Below are 12,617 nucleotides of genomic sequence, written 5' to 3' on the forward strand. Positions count from 1 at the left end.
CAAATTAAGTTATACATGTATCATACAACATATCACCAGCACCTCTCTTGAACCTATGAGGATTGTCTTGTAATAGACTTGCAATATTGTCTGTTCATTGGAATTTTCTAATGTCAAAATAGTTTTATGGTATGGACATCAGTGTTGTAAGATTTGTAAAAGTAATACATGTTCAGGGTAAGACAGGTATGTATCTGGAAGGATCACATCACTAATCAGATTCTCACTTGATCTGGGTATGGTTTTCTCCTGTCATCGAGATCAAATGCACCTACTATTGGTGACTCTGTAATTACCCTTGACAAACCTGCCAAGCCATGGAATGTCATAATCTAGTCAGTGACCAAAGAATGAAAGGTTTTCGTCACCAATAGGCTTCATCTAGTATAATTTCCAGTCATTTAAAGCATAATAATCATCAAATTCATTTCATTCTAAGTTGAGTTTCCCTTTTGCATGCTTGACAATTGTTATAAATACCTGTTCATGTACAAATTTCCAACAAAGGAATGTTTTTTGTAATTTCAAGCATATATAGTATTCCTTTTGAAGCATTACACAATACTGCCACTATAACAGAAAACTTTTCATATATCTAGAAGTAGTGCCAAATGGTAAATATTGTTTTCTTATTAAGTTACTTTTGTCACACAGCTTATGCTTATACTCTGTCTATCTTTGTTGTTAAATATTAATTTTTCATTAAACTTGGTGAAATAGTGCAATGGACTTGCCTATAATTTTATTTCGTCATTGGTTCATACATGGTACATACAAATTAATCATATACCAATTGTAATGGTTACAGATAATGTAAGCCTATTTTAAAATTTTAACATATTTATAGAAAAGGAAAAATATTTTAACAGTCAGCTATTTGTCTGAAAGATTAAATGCAAGAAAATACCAGGCTGGGCATTGAATTATTGTTGAGGACATTCAGCTGGGTTTCCTTGTAAGCAAGAACATTATCTTCACGCTGGGTTGGAGTACCAACTTTAAATCAGGCTGCATAAAGAATTTTTATGTGAAAAGTAGTATTTATTAGCAAGATGTACTGTAGATACCTTCCTTATATTTCCAATGATCTGAATAACTGGTGCAAGTTCTTTGTTCCAAAACTTGTCCAATTAGGGTTCTATTTATAAGTCTTTCCATTGGTGTTGTATTTATAATGTGAAAATGTCACTATTTACTTCAAATTCAAAAATGGGTTCCGAGGTCTAGGATAGGCATGTATAAATAAACATTCTAAGAAATAATGAGATAGGTAGAATTTGATTAAAACATTGTGTCTACACCTCAAAGAAGTTTCTCTTTAATTAAAATATTGTTAATATGTAACTGACCATCTGACACCATGATATTGATGTGTAACGAATGTGGTGGACCAGTTGTTACCTGTCACCACACATTCCCTCACAAAAGGTCTACTTCTACTGTTTGTATTTTTGTGTGTAGTTTTGCTCAACTTCTCAATGTTCTAGGGCATTGGTTGTTCTAGTCCCTACCTATCATCTCGGAGTTGAAATATGTCTCAAGCCAGTTCATTTTCTAAACGATAACATGTCCCAACTGAAATTCAGTGTCCCCGTGTATTGTTGCATTATTCATCCGATGATTTCAACATATCATTAATGGACTTCATCTTACATAATTGATAATAAAGGTAATAAGGTCTGCTAATAAACTGAGGAAAATTGACAAATTTTATTGAGAGAAAAATATGAGCATATGTTAGTTCTATCAAATGTCTGAAACACAAAATTATGTTCTTTTAACCAGATTTAATTACTAAATTAATTGATTTGTTCTTCATTTCATGATGTACAGGTTGGACATGATATAATCATGTCACCGTTCCTAATGGTCTATGCCATACGACTTCAGTGAGAAAGCCATAATAGCACTGTAGGGGTGGAGGAGCTTAATCAGACGATAAATTGATAATGATAACATTATGCAATATCACACATTACTCAATCTCAAATCAAATTAAACAGTATCGCAGGTTTTCAGTTCCTTCATACGTGCAGTGAACCAAGATTGTATTTTGTATTAAGCTGTTTTTTGTACAGTGGTTAATATCGCTAACAATATTGACGCCACTGAAAGAAACTTAGTTTGTGAAGTGAGAAAAGGTGAAGCTTGTTGAAATTATTTGTATACAATGTATATATAATTTTATTTATGTATCGAGAGGTTTTTTTTTATTTAAAGTCACTGTATAATGAGAATGGTGCTTATACTGAAGTGTGTAAAAGTGTTTGTGGTCGATTTTGATTGTTTATTTTCCCCTTGGAATTATTTGTAAATATTCCATTATAATATAATGAAATATCACCGCCTTTGACCATTTTGGCAAAGCTTAACACGTGAGAATTGAGTGTATTTTGGACATACGCAAGAGTTGTTCATCTTTCCTATCCCATGCCTGTAACGGCTACTGAGGGACAAGTTGTGATATGAACACTCAAAAACAATAATAAAATCATCAACAGATCTAGATCATAGTTTGGTTTTAGTTATTTGAATATTTTGTTGTCAGTGTTGACAAGAGTTCAGTCCTGGCTCTGAGATCAAATACAAATATTGTTCCATTTTTCAGTGCTGTATCAGATTGTGATTCAGATATACAAGTCTACATCCACATTTTATTTTCATGTACAATTGTTTTACAATTTTGACCCATTTCTATGATAAATAGACTTGAGCTTAAAGTCTGTTTCATGATTGTTGTGTGCCAGAGCTGGGAAAAAGACACGAGTCACTTTAATTTGAGAAATATTTTAACACCAGTTGATCAAATATTTTAAAACGGAAATTTATGAACTTGGCGAAAAGTAAGAGTCAACACTGAAAAACTGAACTAGTTTCTTTTATACTTGATTTTCTAAAGCAATGATTCTATTCATAAATATATTGTCATATTTATATTGAATGGTATCTAGTTGAAAGTTTGGTTTGAGAAGGTTTTCAAATTAGACAAACATTGGACAAATTATACCCAATACAGCAGAAAGGAAGGAAAACAAAACTGCAGATACAACTTTTTATTTTGTTTGTGAAGTTGATTGCTCTTTCTTTCAATGTGATCTCAACTGTCCAAGAATGATAATATGTAACAACCTGGTCATAACAAAAACAATCTAAATTGACTTTAACAGAGGAGAATAAAAAGGGGTGAAGCATAAGATTTCCTGTTCACAGAGTGATGGTCGTCATTGCTTCATTTAACAACAAAATTTGGCTCTTTTCTGTATTGAATCCCGCCTTTTTATAATCAATGAAGTTCAATGCTGTAGTGTGGCTGGGTTTGGGAGTTTGTGAGGTTAAGTTATGCCTTGGTCATTACATTGAAGCAGTGCTGTTAGAGCATCCCTGTGTTTGGAAAGCACTTCCTCCGAAAGGATTTCCATCACCTTTGAAACAAGGAATACATTTATATTACACAAAGAATGTTCACTTCTTACATGCATAATGAATAATTTTTGGTAAGCTTGACATGATAGACATGCAAATACTTTTGATTTTTCACTGATTATATTCTGTTAGGACTGATCTATTCTTTGAAATAAGTGATACACTAATTAATATCTACATGGAAGAAACATTGTTTAAAGAAAACTTACATGATATGAAAAAAAAAAAAAAAAATGCAGAGCATGTTAAATAGAGGTTCCCCAAGTGGTGGTTTGTTATCATGTTTATCTACAATGTAAATATCGTTAGTTAATTTCCAAATTGTATAAAGATACGAGATTTACCGAGAGTTACATAAACTTGATAACAACCCATCACAAGTTTCTGCCAGGGTGGTTATCAAAAATGTTTACCAATTCCTAGCAGGTTTATCCAATAAGACGGGCGTGTGGAAACCTCAAGTGATTGATGGAGAATTTAATGTTAACAAATATAACTGATTTGGAAGAAATCTTCCCTCTAATTATGTACCTTTTTGATAAGGTCCTGTATATTGTGCCTGATCATCGGGCTGAGGTTTGTCACATCCTGATGCAGTAAAAAGTTCAGTAGTGTAGACACCAGCTGTGAGGATGGCCCCTGACCTGAAACCAGCTGTGAGGATGGCCCCTGACCTGACACAGGCTTTGAGGATGGCCCCTGACCTGACACAGGCTTTGAGGACGACCCCTGACCTGACACAGGCTTTGAGGACGGCCCCTGACCTGACACAGGCTTTGAGGACAGCCCCTGACCTGACACAGGCTTTGAGGACGGCCCCTGACCAGACATCAGTTGTGAGTGTGTCCCTTGCCCAGATACCAGCTGTGAGGAGATTCCCTTCCCATACAACACCTTAGGATTAAATGCATTACCTTAGTCATTTGTTATGGCAAAATATTGTGATTAAATAGAGATCATTTTACAATTTTGATATCATACCTCTCATCAGCCTAAGAGTAGCAATATCAGACATAGGGGCGGAAGGCCGTAAGGGCCGATAACTGGGGCTGATAAGGGGTATGATATCTAATTGGTTATACATATGTAATTAAACTGTTATTAACAATATCTGTTAAACATGACAAATGAAGTAAAATATTCACTATTTCCTATCATAACACACACATATTTCCACCAATCCCTGTCTGTTTTTCTCTGTGCTCCGATTCTACACAGATCTACTTAGCTTCTTCACAAAACCTTTCCTTTTATTCCTTTTTCCAGCATTCCCTATTAAATCTTCTAATTCTAATATCAGTAATGAATCTTCTCTCTACAGCCACCCAACATTTCTAACAGCACAGTAAGCAACAACATGCAAATTGTGTAAAATTTGAAATGACAGTGATGCAATTTCTGGATTCAGTTTGGACCGGTTTCGACATTTTCTTTATACAAAACATAGGTAGTAGAATTCTGAACAGAGGGGGTAAATAAGAAACTTTGTACCTGAGGTGCATTATGAGGAATTTTAACACATGGCTGGTGCAAGGCCATATCATGAAAGTTGAGAAAGTATCACATATGCGATAATACTTGAATTGTGAGTAGATCGAATACTGAATACTAACCTGCTGTACTAGTAGGATGGTACTGTGTAGATTTTCCTCATCACCAGGGTTGTTGTATGTCTGTAACATCACCTCCAACATTAAGGAGTTCCATGGATGAGTCCTTAGGTGCAGTTCTAAAGTTGTAAAGCAACACACTGAATTTTTAATAAGCACCTTCAGAACTGGATTCAAAAACATCTCTCCTCTTATTAGCAATATGGACATTTCTTTGGAACTTATTTGTCTTTTGAAAACTGATTAACTCATCAGCGATATCTTAATTATGTACTAGAAAAAGTGTTAAGAAAGACACAGAATTGGGAATTGAGACGGAGCAGACATGCCCCCACCCCACTAAAATGGCAGGGGAATCTATAACACAAGATTTGGGGATTTTACAATGTTTTTATTAGCTCACCTGCCCGAAGGGCAAGTGAGCTTATGTTATGGTGCGGCGTCCGTCGTCCGTCTGTCCGGCGTCAACTTTTTACTTTAAACAACTTCTTCTCAATAACCAAAAGGCCCAGGGTACTGATATTAGGCCTGTAGCATGCTTGGATGAAGGGCTACCAAGTTTGTTCAAATGAATGACCTTGACCCACTTTCAAGGTCACTGGGGTCAGATGTCATAAAATCTTCAAACAACTTCTTCTCAATAAACAAAAGGCCCAGGGTACTTATATTGGGCCTGTAGCATGCTGGGATGAAGGGCTACCAAGTTTGTTCAAATGAATGACCTTGATCCACTTTCAACCTGATGTCCTTGTTCGACATTCAAGGTCACAGGCGTCATATGTTTAAATCTTTTAATAGGTTCTTATGAATCAAACACTAATATTCTGCCTGTAGCTGTATTTTAGTCCACTTTTAAGATTACAAGTGTGAGATTAATACCAGGTGAGCGATGCAGGCCCATTGGGCCTCTTGTTATCTGTAATGTAATTCCAGATATAACATCAGTACATATGTCTAAATAACATCTTCAATTACAGTATTTTTAAAAAGAGGCTAATAATATCTTCTAAAATTATTGATTGTATCATTGGGAGGCTATCACCAGCCCTGAGATAACTTTACCTAAAGTAGGATCAACAGTATGAAGGTAACACAAGATGGATTGTATACACTGGACAGAACAAGTCTTGGCCTCGACCAACTCCTACAACAGACCAGGAACACAAGGATAAGTACGATATATATCATCTCATTACAACACTGCCTTTATCAGGGACGTAACATGTTCTGTGTCAAGGACACTTGTGTCTTATTTTTCAATTTCCATCCCTGAATGTCATATCAACACTCAGATATTCAATACAGTTTATAAAAGTAAAACTTGGCTGAACCAGGTTCAATGTTTTTATTTGGAATTGATAGGTAGGTATCTGTACTACAGAGATTTAATTTATATAAACTGGTACAAACTTATACATACAATCTGGCCACAGTGAATTGTTCTGGTTTATTCAACATTCTGGATAATGCAGAATTCCATTTCAAGAGGTGAAATTGTAGGCAAATACATTAATAATCATCAAATTTCTATACGTTAATCCTCATCATATTGGCCCCTGACCTGTAGCACAAGCTGCTGAAGATGGAGGTAGACCTCACGGATCTCGCGGGATGTGAAGGGACATTCAGGGTGTGGTGGGTAGCGCTGTGTGTGGGCCAGAATCAGCACACTGCTGCTGAAGTGGTACCGGAACAGGACACACAGGAGGTCCAGTCGGGTGAGTAGAAGTGCAGGGTGGTCAGTGTCCAGGTACTGGCTTATTGGCAAAAAGTCCATCTTCATGGGCCGGGTACACTGTAATGTTGCCACACAGGGTCAGACCATTTAAAATTCTTCACACATGGTCAGACAAAGCATATTTGTGAAGGTACGGTATTAACCTACAGAACAAATTGAACATTCAGTACAGGAAAATGTCTCCTTTGAGCCAGGTGAGTCTTCAAATGGTATTATTTACCTGAACAAAAGTCCATAATTAATAAATAAAAAAAGTCTATAATAGATAAATAAACTAGAGCCCATGAGCCTTAACGATCACCTGATATATTTATACAGAGAGTTGATTTTGTTTTTAACATGAACAGAAATATTATTCAAAGTAACAAAAAACAATAAAACCACCTTATTCAATATCTAGCATACAGATTTCAGACTAAAAAGTATTTGAAAGTAGCACCTCTGATTCTAAACAAGGAAAATGAAGAAATTTTAGCACACTGACTCCTTTGGGCCCCACCCTACAGCCCTTGGGGGTAGGGCTGGCTCAATTTTTTCAAAGTATCACACTGTCAACTCAAGGTTATAATTCAAATCAAGTTATTAACATGTTATATTCAAAGTATCATTTGCCATTATAAACCATAATAAATTTTGCCCCCTCCTTCCCCCTCAGCCCCTGGGGGTCAGTCAGGGCTGATATGTGATATGTGCTTACTATCAAACTGCTACCTAATACTGATAATGCTAACCTAAATTGAATTACTTCCAATGGAAATTAAACAAATGTTGGTCCAAAATGTGATTTCCCTAAATAAACTATAGTAAACGTGAGACCCCAGGGTCATAAAAATTCACAATTTTGGTAAAACACCTTAAGACCCTTCCATCTATGAAGAGTATTTGATTCTACCATATCTTGGTCTTGAGAAGAAGATTTTTGAAATTTCAGTCAAATTGACGCTTTATTGCCCCACCCATCAGCCCCTGGGAGTCAGTCAGGGCTGATATGTGCTTACTATCAAACTGCTACCTAATACTGATAATGCTAACCTAAATTGAATTACTTCCAATGGAAATTAAACAAATGTTGGTCCAAAATGTGATTTCTCTATATAAACTATAGTAAAGTTTACCCCCTCCCCAGGGGGAAACGTGAGACCCCAGGGTCAAGAAATTCACAATTTTGGTAAAGCACCTTAAGACCCTTCCATCTAAGAAGAGTATTTGATTCTACCATATCTGGGTCTTGAGAAGAAGATTTTTGAAATTTTACGACAACGCCGGACAAAAGGTGACATAAAAAGGCCAAAATTGGTAAATACCTGATGTTGTGACAGGCTAGATGTATAGTGTACCATTTGCACCACGACACTGACAGCCACAGAGGCTAGAGTGGGGTTAGTACTGGCACACAGGTTCTCCAATCTACCCAACATGTCTTCATTTTGTATCACCAAGGACAATACTGAAACAATAATAAAAACATCACTGAATTGTCAAAAGGACAGCTTTGATACTAAAAATTGACAACATTGATAGACCAAACATCACTTGACCAGCAAAACACTACTGAAGCACCAAAACAACATTGAATTCCCAAAATGACAGCACTGAAACACCAAAACAACAGAAGAGTTAAAACGTAAACCATATATATTTACATAACAGTGTGCCCACCTCTGTGTGTAGAAGCTGTGTCAGGCCCCTGGACACTCGTTTGGATGTATTGGACACAGGTCAGTAGCAGAGACATCGGAATGGTGGTGTTACATCCAGCAAACTTGGTGACTGGAAAAACAACACTTGTTGTGAAAGGCAGTACCACCAAACAACTTTTGGTTGTAGCCATAGTAAATAGTAGTCTTAATGTTATCTGTGTGCATACATTTTATAGAATCAAAGATTAAATTCAAAATAGCCACCTTCATCTTAATTTTTTTCAAAAAAAACAGGTAAGTCTGCATAAGGGCAAATATGCGAAGTGGTCTAGTCATAGTATGGAAAGATGTTATGCTGTACTGAGATATAGAAATGTAACAGTTAGAATAATAGGAAAATTCTCACTCCATTCACAATTCAGTGATTGTGACAGAACTATTTGCCCCATATATTACTGCCCATTCCACTAAGGAATGGCACCATGTGGCTCATATGCTAGTTCATATCCCATTCTATGATGGCTGTGACTTACCATGGTAGAGGATTTTGATGTCAGAAGTAGATACAGCTGTGTTTTGAACTTGTTGTTTACAGAATAGATGGAGAACCAGTAATGCCTCAAGACCAGCTTCTGTGGGGACAAACATATTAATCATAAACTACACAGTCAGAGCAGCCTTTTTGGGGAAAATCATACTGGTCCCAAACTCTACACATAGCCAAAAACAGTCTGTGGGGACAATCGTACTGGTCCCAAACTCTACACATAGACAAAAACAGTCTGTGGGGACAATCATACTGGTCCGAAGCTATACAAATAACCAAAGCTGTCTCTGTGTGAATGGTCATACTGGTCCCAAACTCTACACATAGAAAAAAAACAGTCTGTGGGGACAATCATACTGGTCCCAAACTCTACACATAGCCAAAAACAGTCTGTGGGGACAATCGTACTGGTCCCAAACTCTACACATAGCCAAAAACAGTCTGTGGGGACAATCATACTGGTCCTAAGCTATACAAATAACCAAAGCTGTCTCTGTGTGAACGATCATACTGGTCCCAAACTCTACACATAGACAAAAACAGTCTGTGGGGACAATCATACTGGTCCTAAGCTATACACATAGCCAAAAACAGTCTGTGGGGACAATCATACTGGTCCGAAGCTATACAAATAACCAAAGCTGTCTCTGTGTGACCAATCATACTGGTCCTAAACTCTACACATAGACAAAAACAGTCTATGGGGGACAATCATACTGGTCCTAAGCTATACACATAGCCAAAAACAGTCTGTGGGGACGATCATACTGGTCCTAAGCTCTACACATAGACAAAAACAGTCTTTGGGGGACAATCATACTGGTCCGAAGCCATACAAATAACCAAAGCTGTCTCTGTGTGACCAATCATACTGGTCCTAAGCTATACACATAGCCAAAAACAGTCTGTGGGGACAATCATACTGATCCGAAGCTATACAAATAACCAAAGCTGTCTCTGTGTGACCAATCATACTGGTCCTAAACTCTACACATAATCAAAAGCAGTCTATGGGGGACAATATCATATTGCAGATATAACAGCATAGCAAGTTTGAATACCGTAGCTTGTGTGTTATGGTGGTAAAGACAGGCTCCAGACAGTTTTTTAATGCAATGTGATTTGTAGGTCAAATTGTAAAAGAAGGTCAATGTGACCTTGTTCTGGTAATAATCCTCTTAGTTAGAGTAAGGAAGACACTCTATGAATATATTCTTAATGTAATATAGGTCAGAGATATATAAAAAAAAAAAAAGTAGGCCAGAGTGACTCAGTTTTGGTGCATGCCATTATATCTCTCTGAGAAGTAGGGGTACTACCATACCAAATTTTATAATCCTACACCAAACGGTTAGAAAATGATATGGACAAACAACTGTGCATTAAAGACGAAAAAAGGGCCATCAATCCTACAAAATGCCGTAAATCAAAATTGTATTTCTTTACACCCATCACAGGTAAACAAACATTCCATATAATGTACGGAAAATTGGGACAAAGGTTGTGTAGCAATTAAATAGATACGGGACTTGAGACACGGATAGACAGAGGGTATTAACATGTTTTCACACCAATATGACCATGTTGTAGATTGGGACAATTAAAACTTAAATGTTAATAGGAGCTAGAAACTGATTGACATATGCAACTATAAAATTTGTTACTGAAAAGAATGATTTTTTATGTTGATGACTAAATTTATTTTTAAAGCATTTTCCCATTATTAATTGCATGAACAATATTGCTCCATACTGACCATGTTGACCCTTGTCCAGGAACATCTGTTGTAGAGAGTCAGCAGTGCGTCCACTAAGGTATAACAGGTAGTCTGTCCTCTCATCAGGATCAATCACCTAATCAAAAGAACATTTCCGAAATCGTCAACATGATATTGTAGAATAAGGATCTTTTGATTACAAACAGAATTTAAAAGACAAAATGAGCAGACAGCATCATTCTCCCTTGTATTTTATGGACAAAGCTTTTTGTGGAAAAAATAAGTACAATTGTGTGTAAATGTTAAATTTATTAAAGGCACATGATCAATATATCAGGATCTCAAAACAAAAATATCTCAATTTCATACGAGAATTATTTGAATCTGTTATCACCATTGCAATGTTGATGTTGATGTATTCACTAAAAACACTCTATCGTAATAATAAAAGATCATCTATGATTCTTTATTTTTTATTTACCTGGTCAGCAAAACTACACAGGATGTACTTAGTAACTCTGAGAACAGCCTCATTTGATGTGAGAAATAAGTTCTGTAACAATTTAATAACAGAGCATGGTGTTAAGTTATGTAATAATAAAGAGATTCTGCAACTTCTGATAAAGCATCAGATTCTTAATAAGGAAAAAGCTTTTGTTTGTGGATAACTTAAAGTTTAAAAGATCATTACAACTATTTGGTGTAATATTTCATTTGCAAAGTTGATTATCCATTCAAATACTCTTGATATTTATGAAGAGTCCTTTTGATTTTGAGCTTCACAGTCACTGTATCTAGAATACTGCAGAGATTGATAAGGTTATCAGTCTTTTGAAAGTAGAAAGTTTGACTGCAAGAATCTTCTTGAAAAAAAAGTGACAAACAATAAACATCTTGTTATACTGTTTTAACATTTTGAGAGCATGTTATTGACAATCTTACCTGGAGAACGTCAACTACACATTTCTCCCTACAGAGCTGTAATAGGGACCTAACATCAGGATGGTCTCTCAGCCACACCTCCGCTCCCCCAGGGTCTCGGTCTTCCTGGGAAAAAGGGCCACATAGACGACCCAGCCATGCCTCTACCTGTCAACACAGAATTTTACTTGTAGTAGACTGAACATACTCTAGATAGTTATGTTCAAATTTGATTTTACAATCTCATTTGCTATACTTCAACTTGCCACTTTATGTACTTAACTCACCCCTTTGTGGTTTACTCACTATTTAGTCTATTTTATTTTATTCACCACTTTGTGACGCTCACTTCTTTTGTGTGCTTACTCCATCACTTTTTTTTTTTATAGTTTGCTTGCTTAGTTTACTCACCACTTTGTGTGCACAAGTCCTGCTGAGCTGCTGGTGTTGACATGTCCAGCGCAGAACGGCCAGATGGTGAGTATACAATTCCTCAACTGAGCACTCTGTCAGCAGCTTGGACAAAATTGCAGTTACTGTGTATACAAGGAAATAAATCATCAGATACCACTCAAATACATAAAATCACAAGAGGAACACTGGGCATGTATCACCCTTCAGCAAAGGACCAAATGAGCATTAAAATATTCCCTGTTGTTGTCTGGACATGAGTTACATGAAACAGGTAAAATACATACCTGACTTAAGCTTCTGACCAAAATATTTTTCATTTTTAAATATGTATATTTAAATGGTAAAGAAAAAAACACATTAACCTGGTTATCTCTCACAGTTAAATCTTGAATCTTCGTCACATATGATTTGACAAAAGGTATAACCTATGCCTTTTGGAACATCAAGAAAAACTTAACAAGGAAATTGATCAATTCCAAAACCATGGTTAACTCACTTTGATTATCTTGTTCATCTTGAGAATCAGCACTCAGACAAAAAGCCATCTATAACATAAATAACGGGATAACAACATAAGTCAATTATCTGTATGAGACTCCAAAAGCAT

General features: G+C 36.2%; 1 protein-coding gene across 4 annotated transcripts in view; it reads right to left on the reverse strand.

Annotated features, from left to right (window-relative positions):
* Positions 1-2,951: 2,951 nt before the first annotated feature.
* Positions 2,952-12,617, reverse strand: part of LOC110459507 (meiosis inhibitor protein 1-like) — an 89,346-nt gene continuing 79,680 nt past the window's right edge. For 3 of the 4 annotated variants that reach the window (XM_021511801.1, XM_021511805.1, XM_021511803.1), the window contains 13 exons: positions 12,507-12,555; positions 12,008-12,132; positions 11,618-11,764; positions 11,157-11,228; positions 10,715-10,811; positions 8,945-9,043; positions 8,431-8,541; positions 8,076-8,218; positions 6,595-6,828; positions 6,096-6,177; positions 5,037-5,152; positions 3,955-4,317; positions 2,952-3,422 (listed from right to left, as the gene is read on the reverse strand). In XM_021511801.1, the coding sequence (XP_021367476.1) occupies positions 3,333-3,422; positions 3,955-4,317; positions 5,037-5,152; positions 6,096-6,177; positions 6,595-6,828; positions 8,076-8,218; positions 8,431-8,541; positions 8,945-9,043; positions 10,715-10,811; positions 11,157-11,228; positions 11,618-11,764; positions 12,008-12,132; positions 12,507-12,555 (1,728 nt within the window). In that variant the 3' untranslated portion in view covers positions 2,952-3,332. The remainder of the gene's footprint in view (positions 3,423-3,954; positions 4,318-5,036; positions 5,153-6,095; positions 6,178-6,594; positions 6,829-8,075; positions 8,219-8,430; positions 8,542-8,944; positions 9,044-10,714; positions 10,812-11,156; positions 11,229-11,617; positions 11,765-12,007; positions 12,133-12,506; positions 12,556-12,617) is intronic. The other variant, XM_021511804.1, reaches the window with a different exon arrangement.

The sequence above is a fragment of the Mizuhopecten yessoensis genome, unplaced genomic scaffold (genome assembly GCF_002113885.1).
Source record: "Mizuhopecten yessoensis strain PY_sf001 unplaced genomic scaffold, ASM211388v2 scaffold10089, whole genome shotgun sequence".
NCBI lineage: Eukaryota > Metazoa > Mollusca > Bivalvia > Pectinida > Pectinidae > Mizuhopecten > Mizuhopecten yessoensis.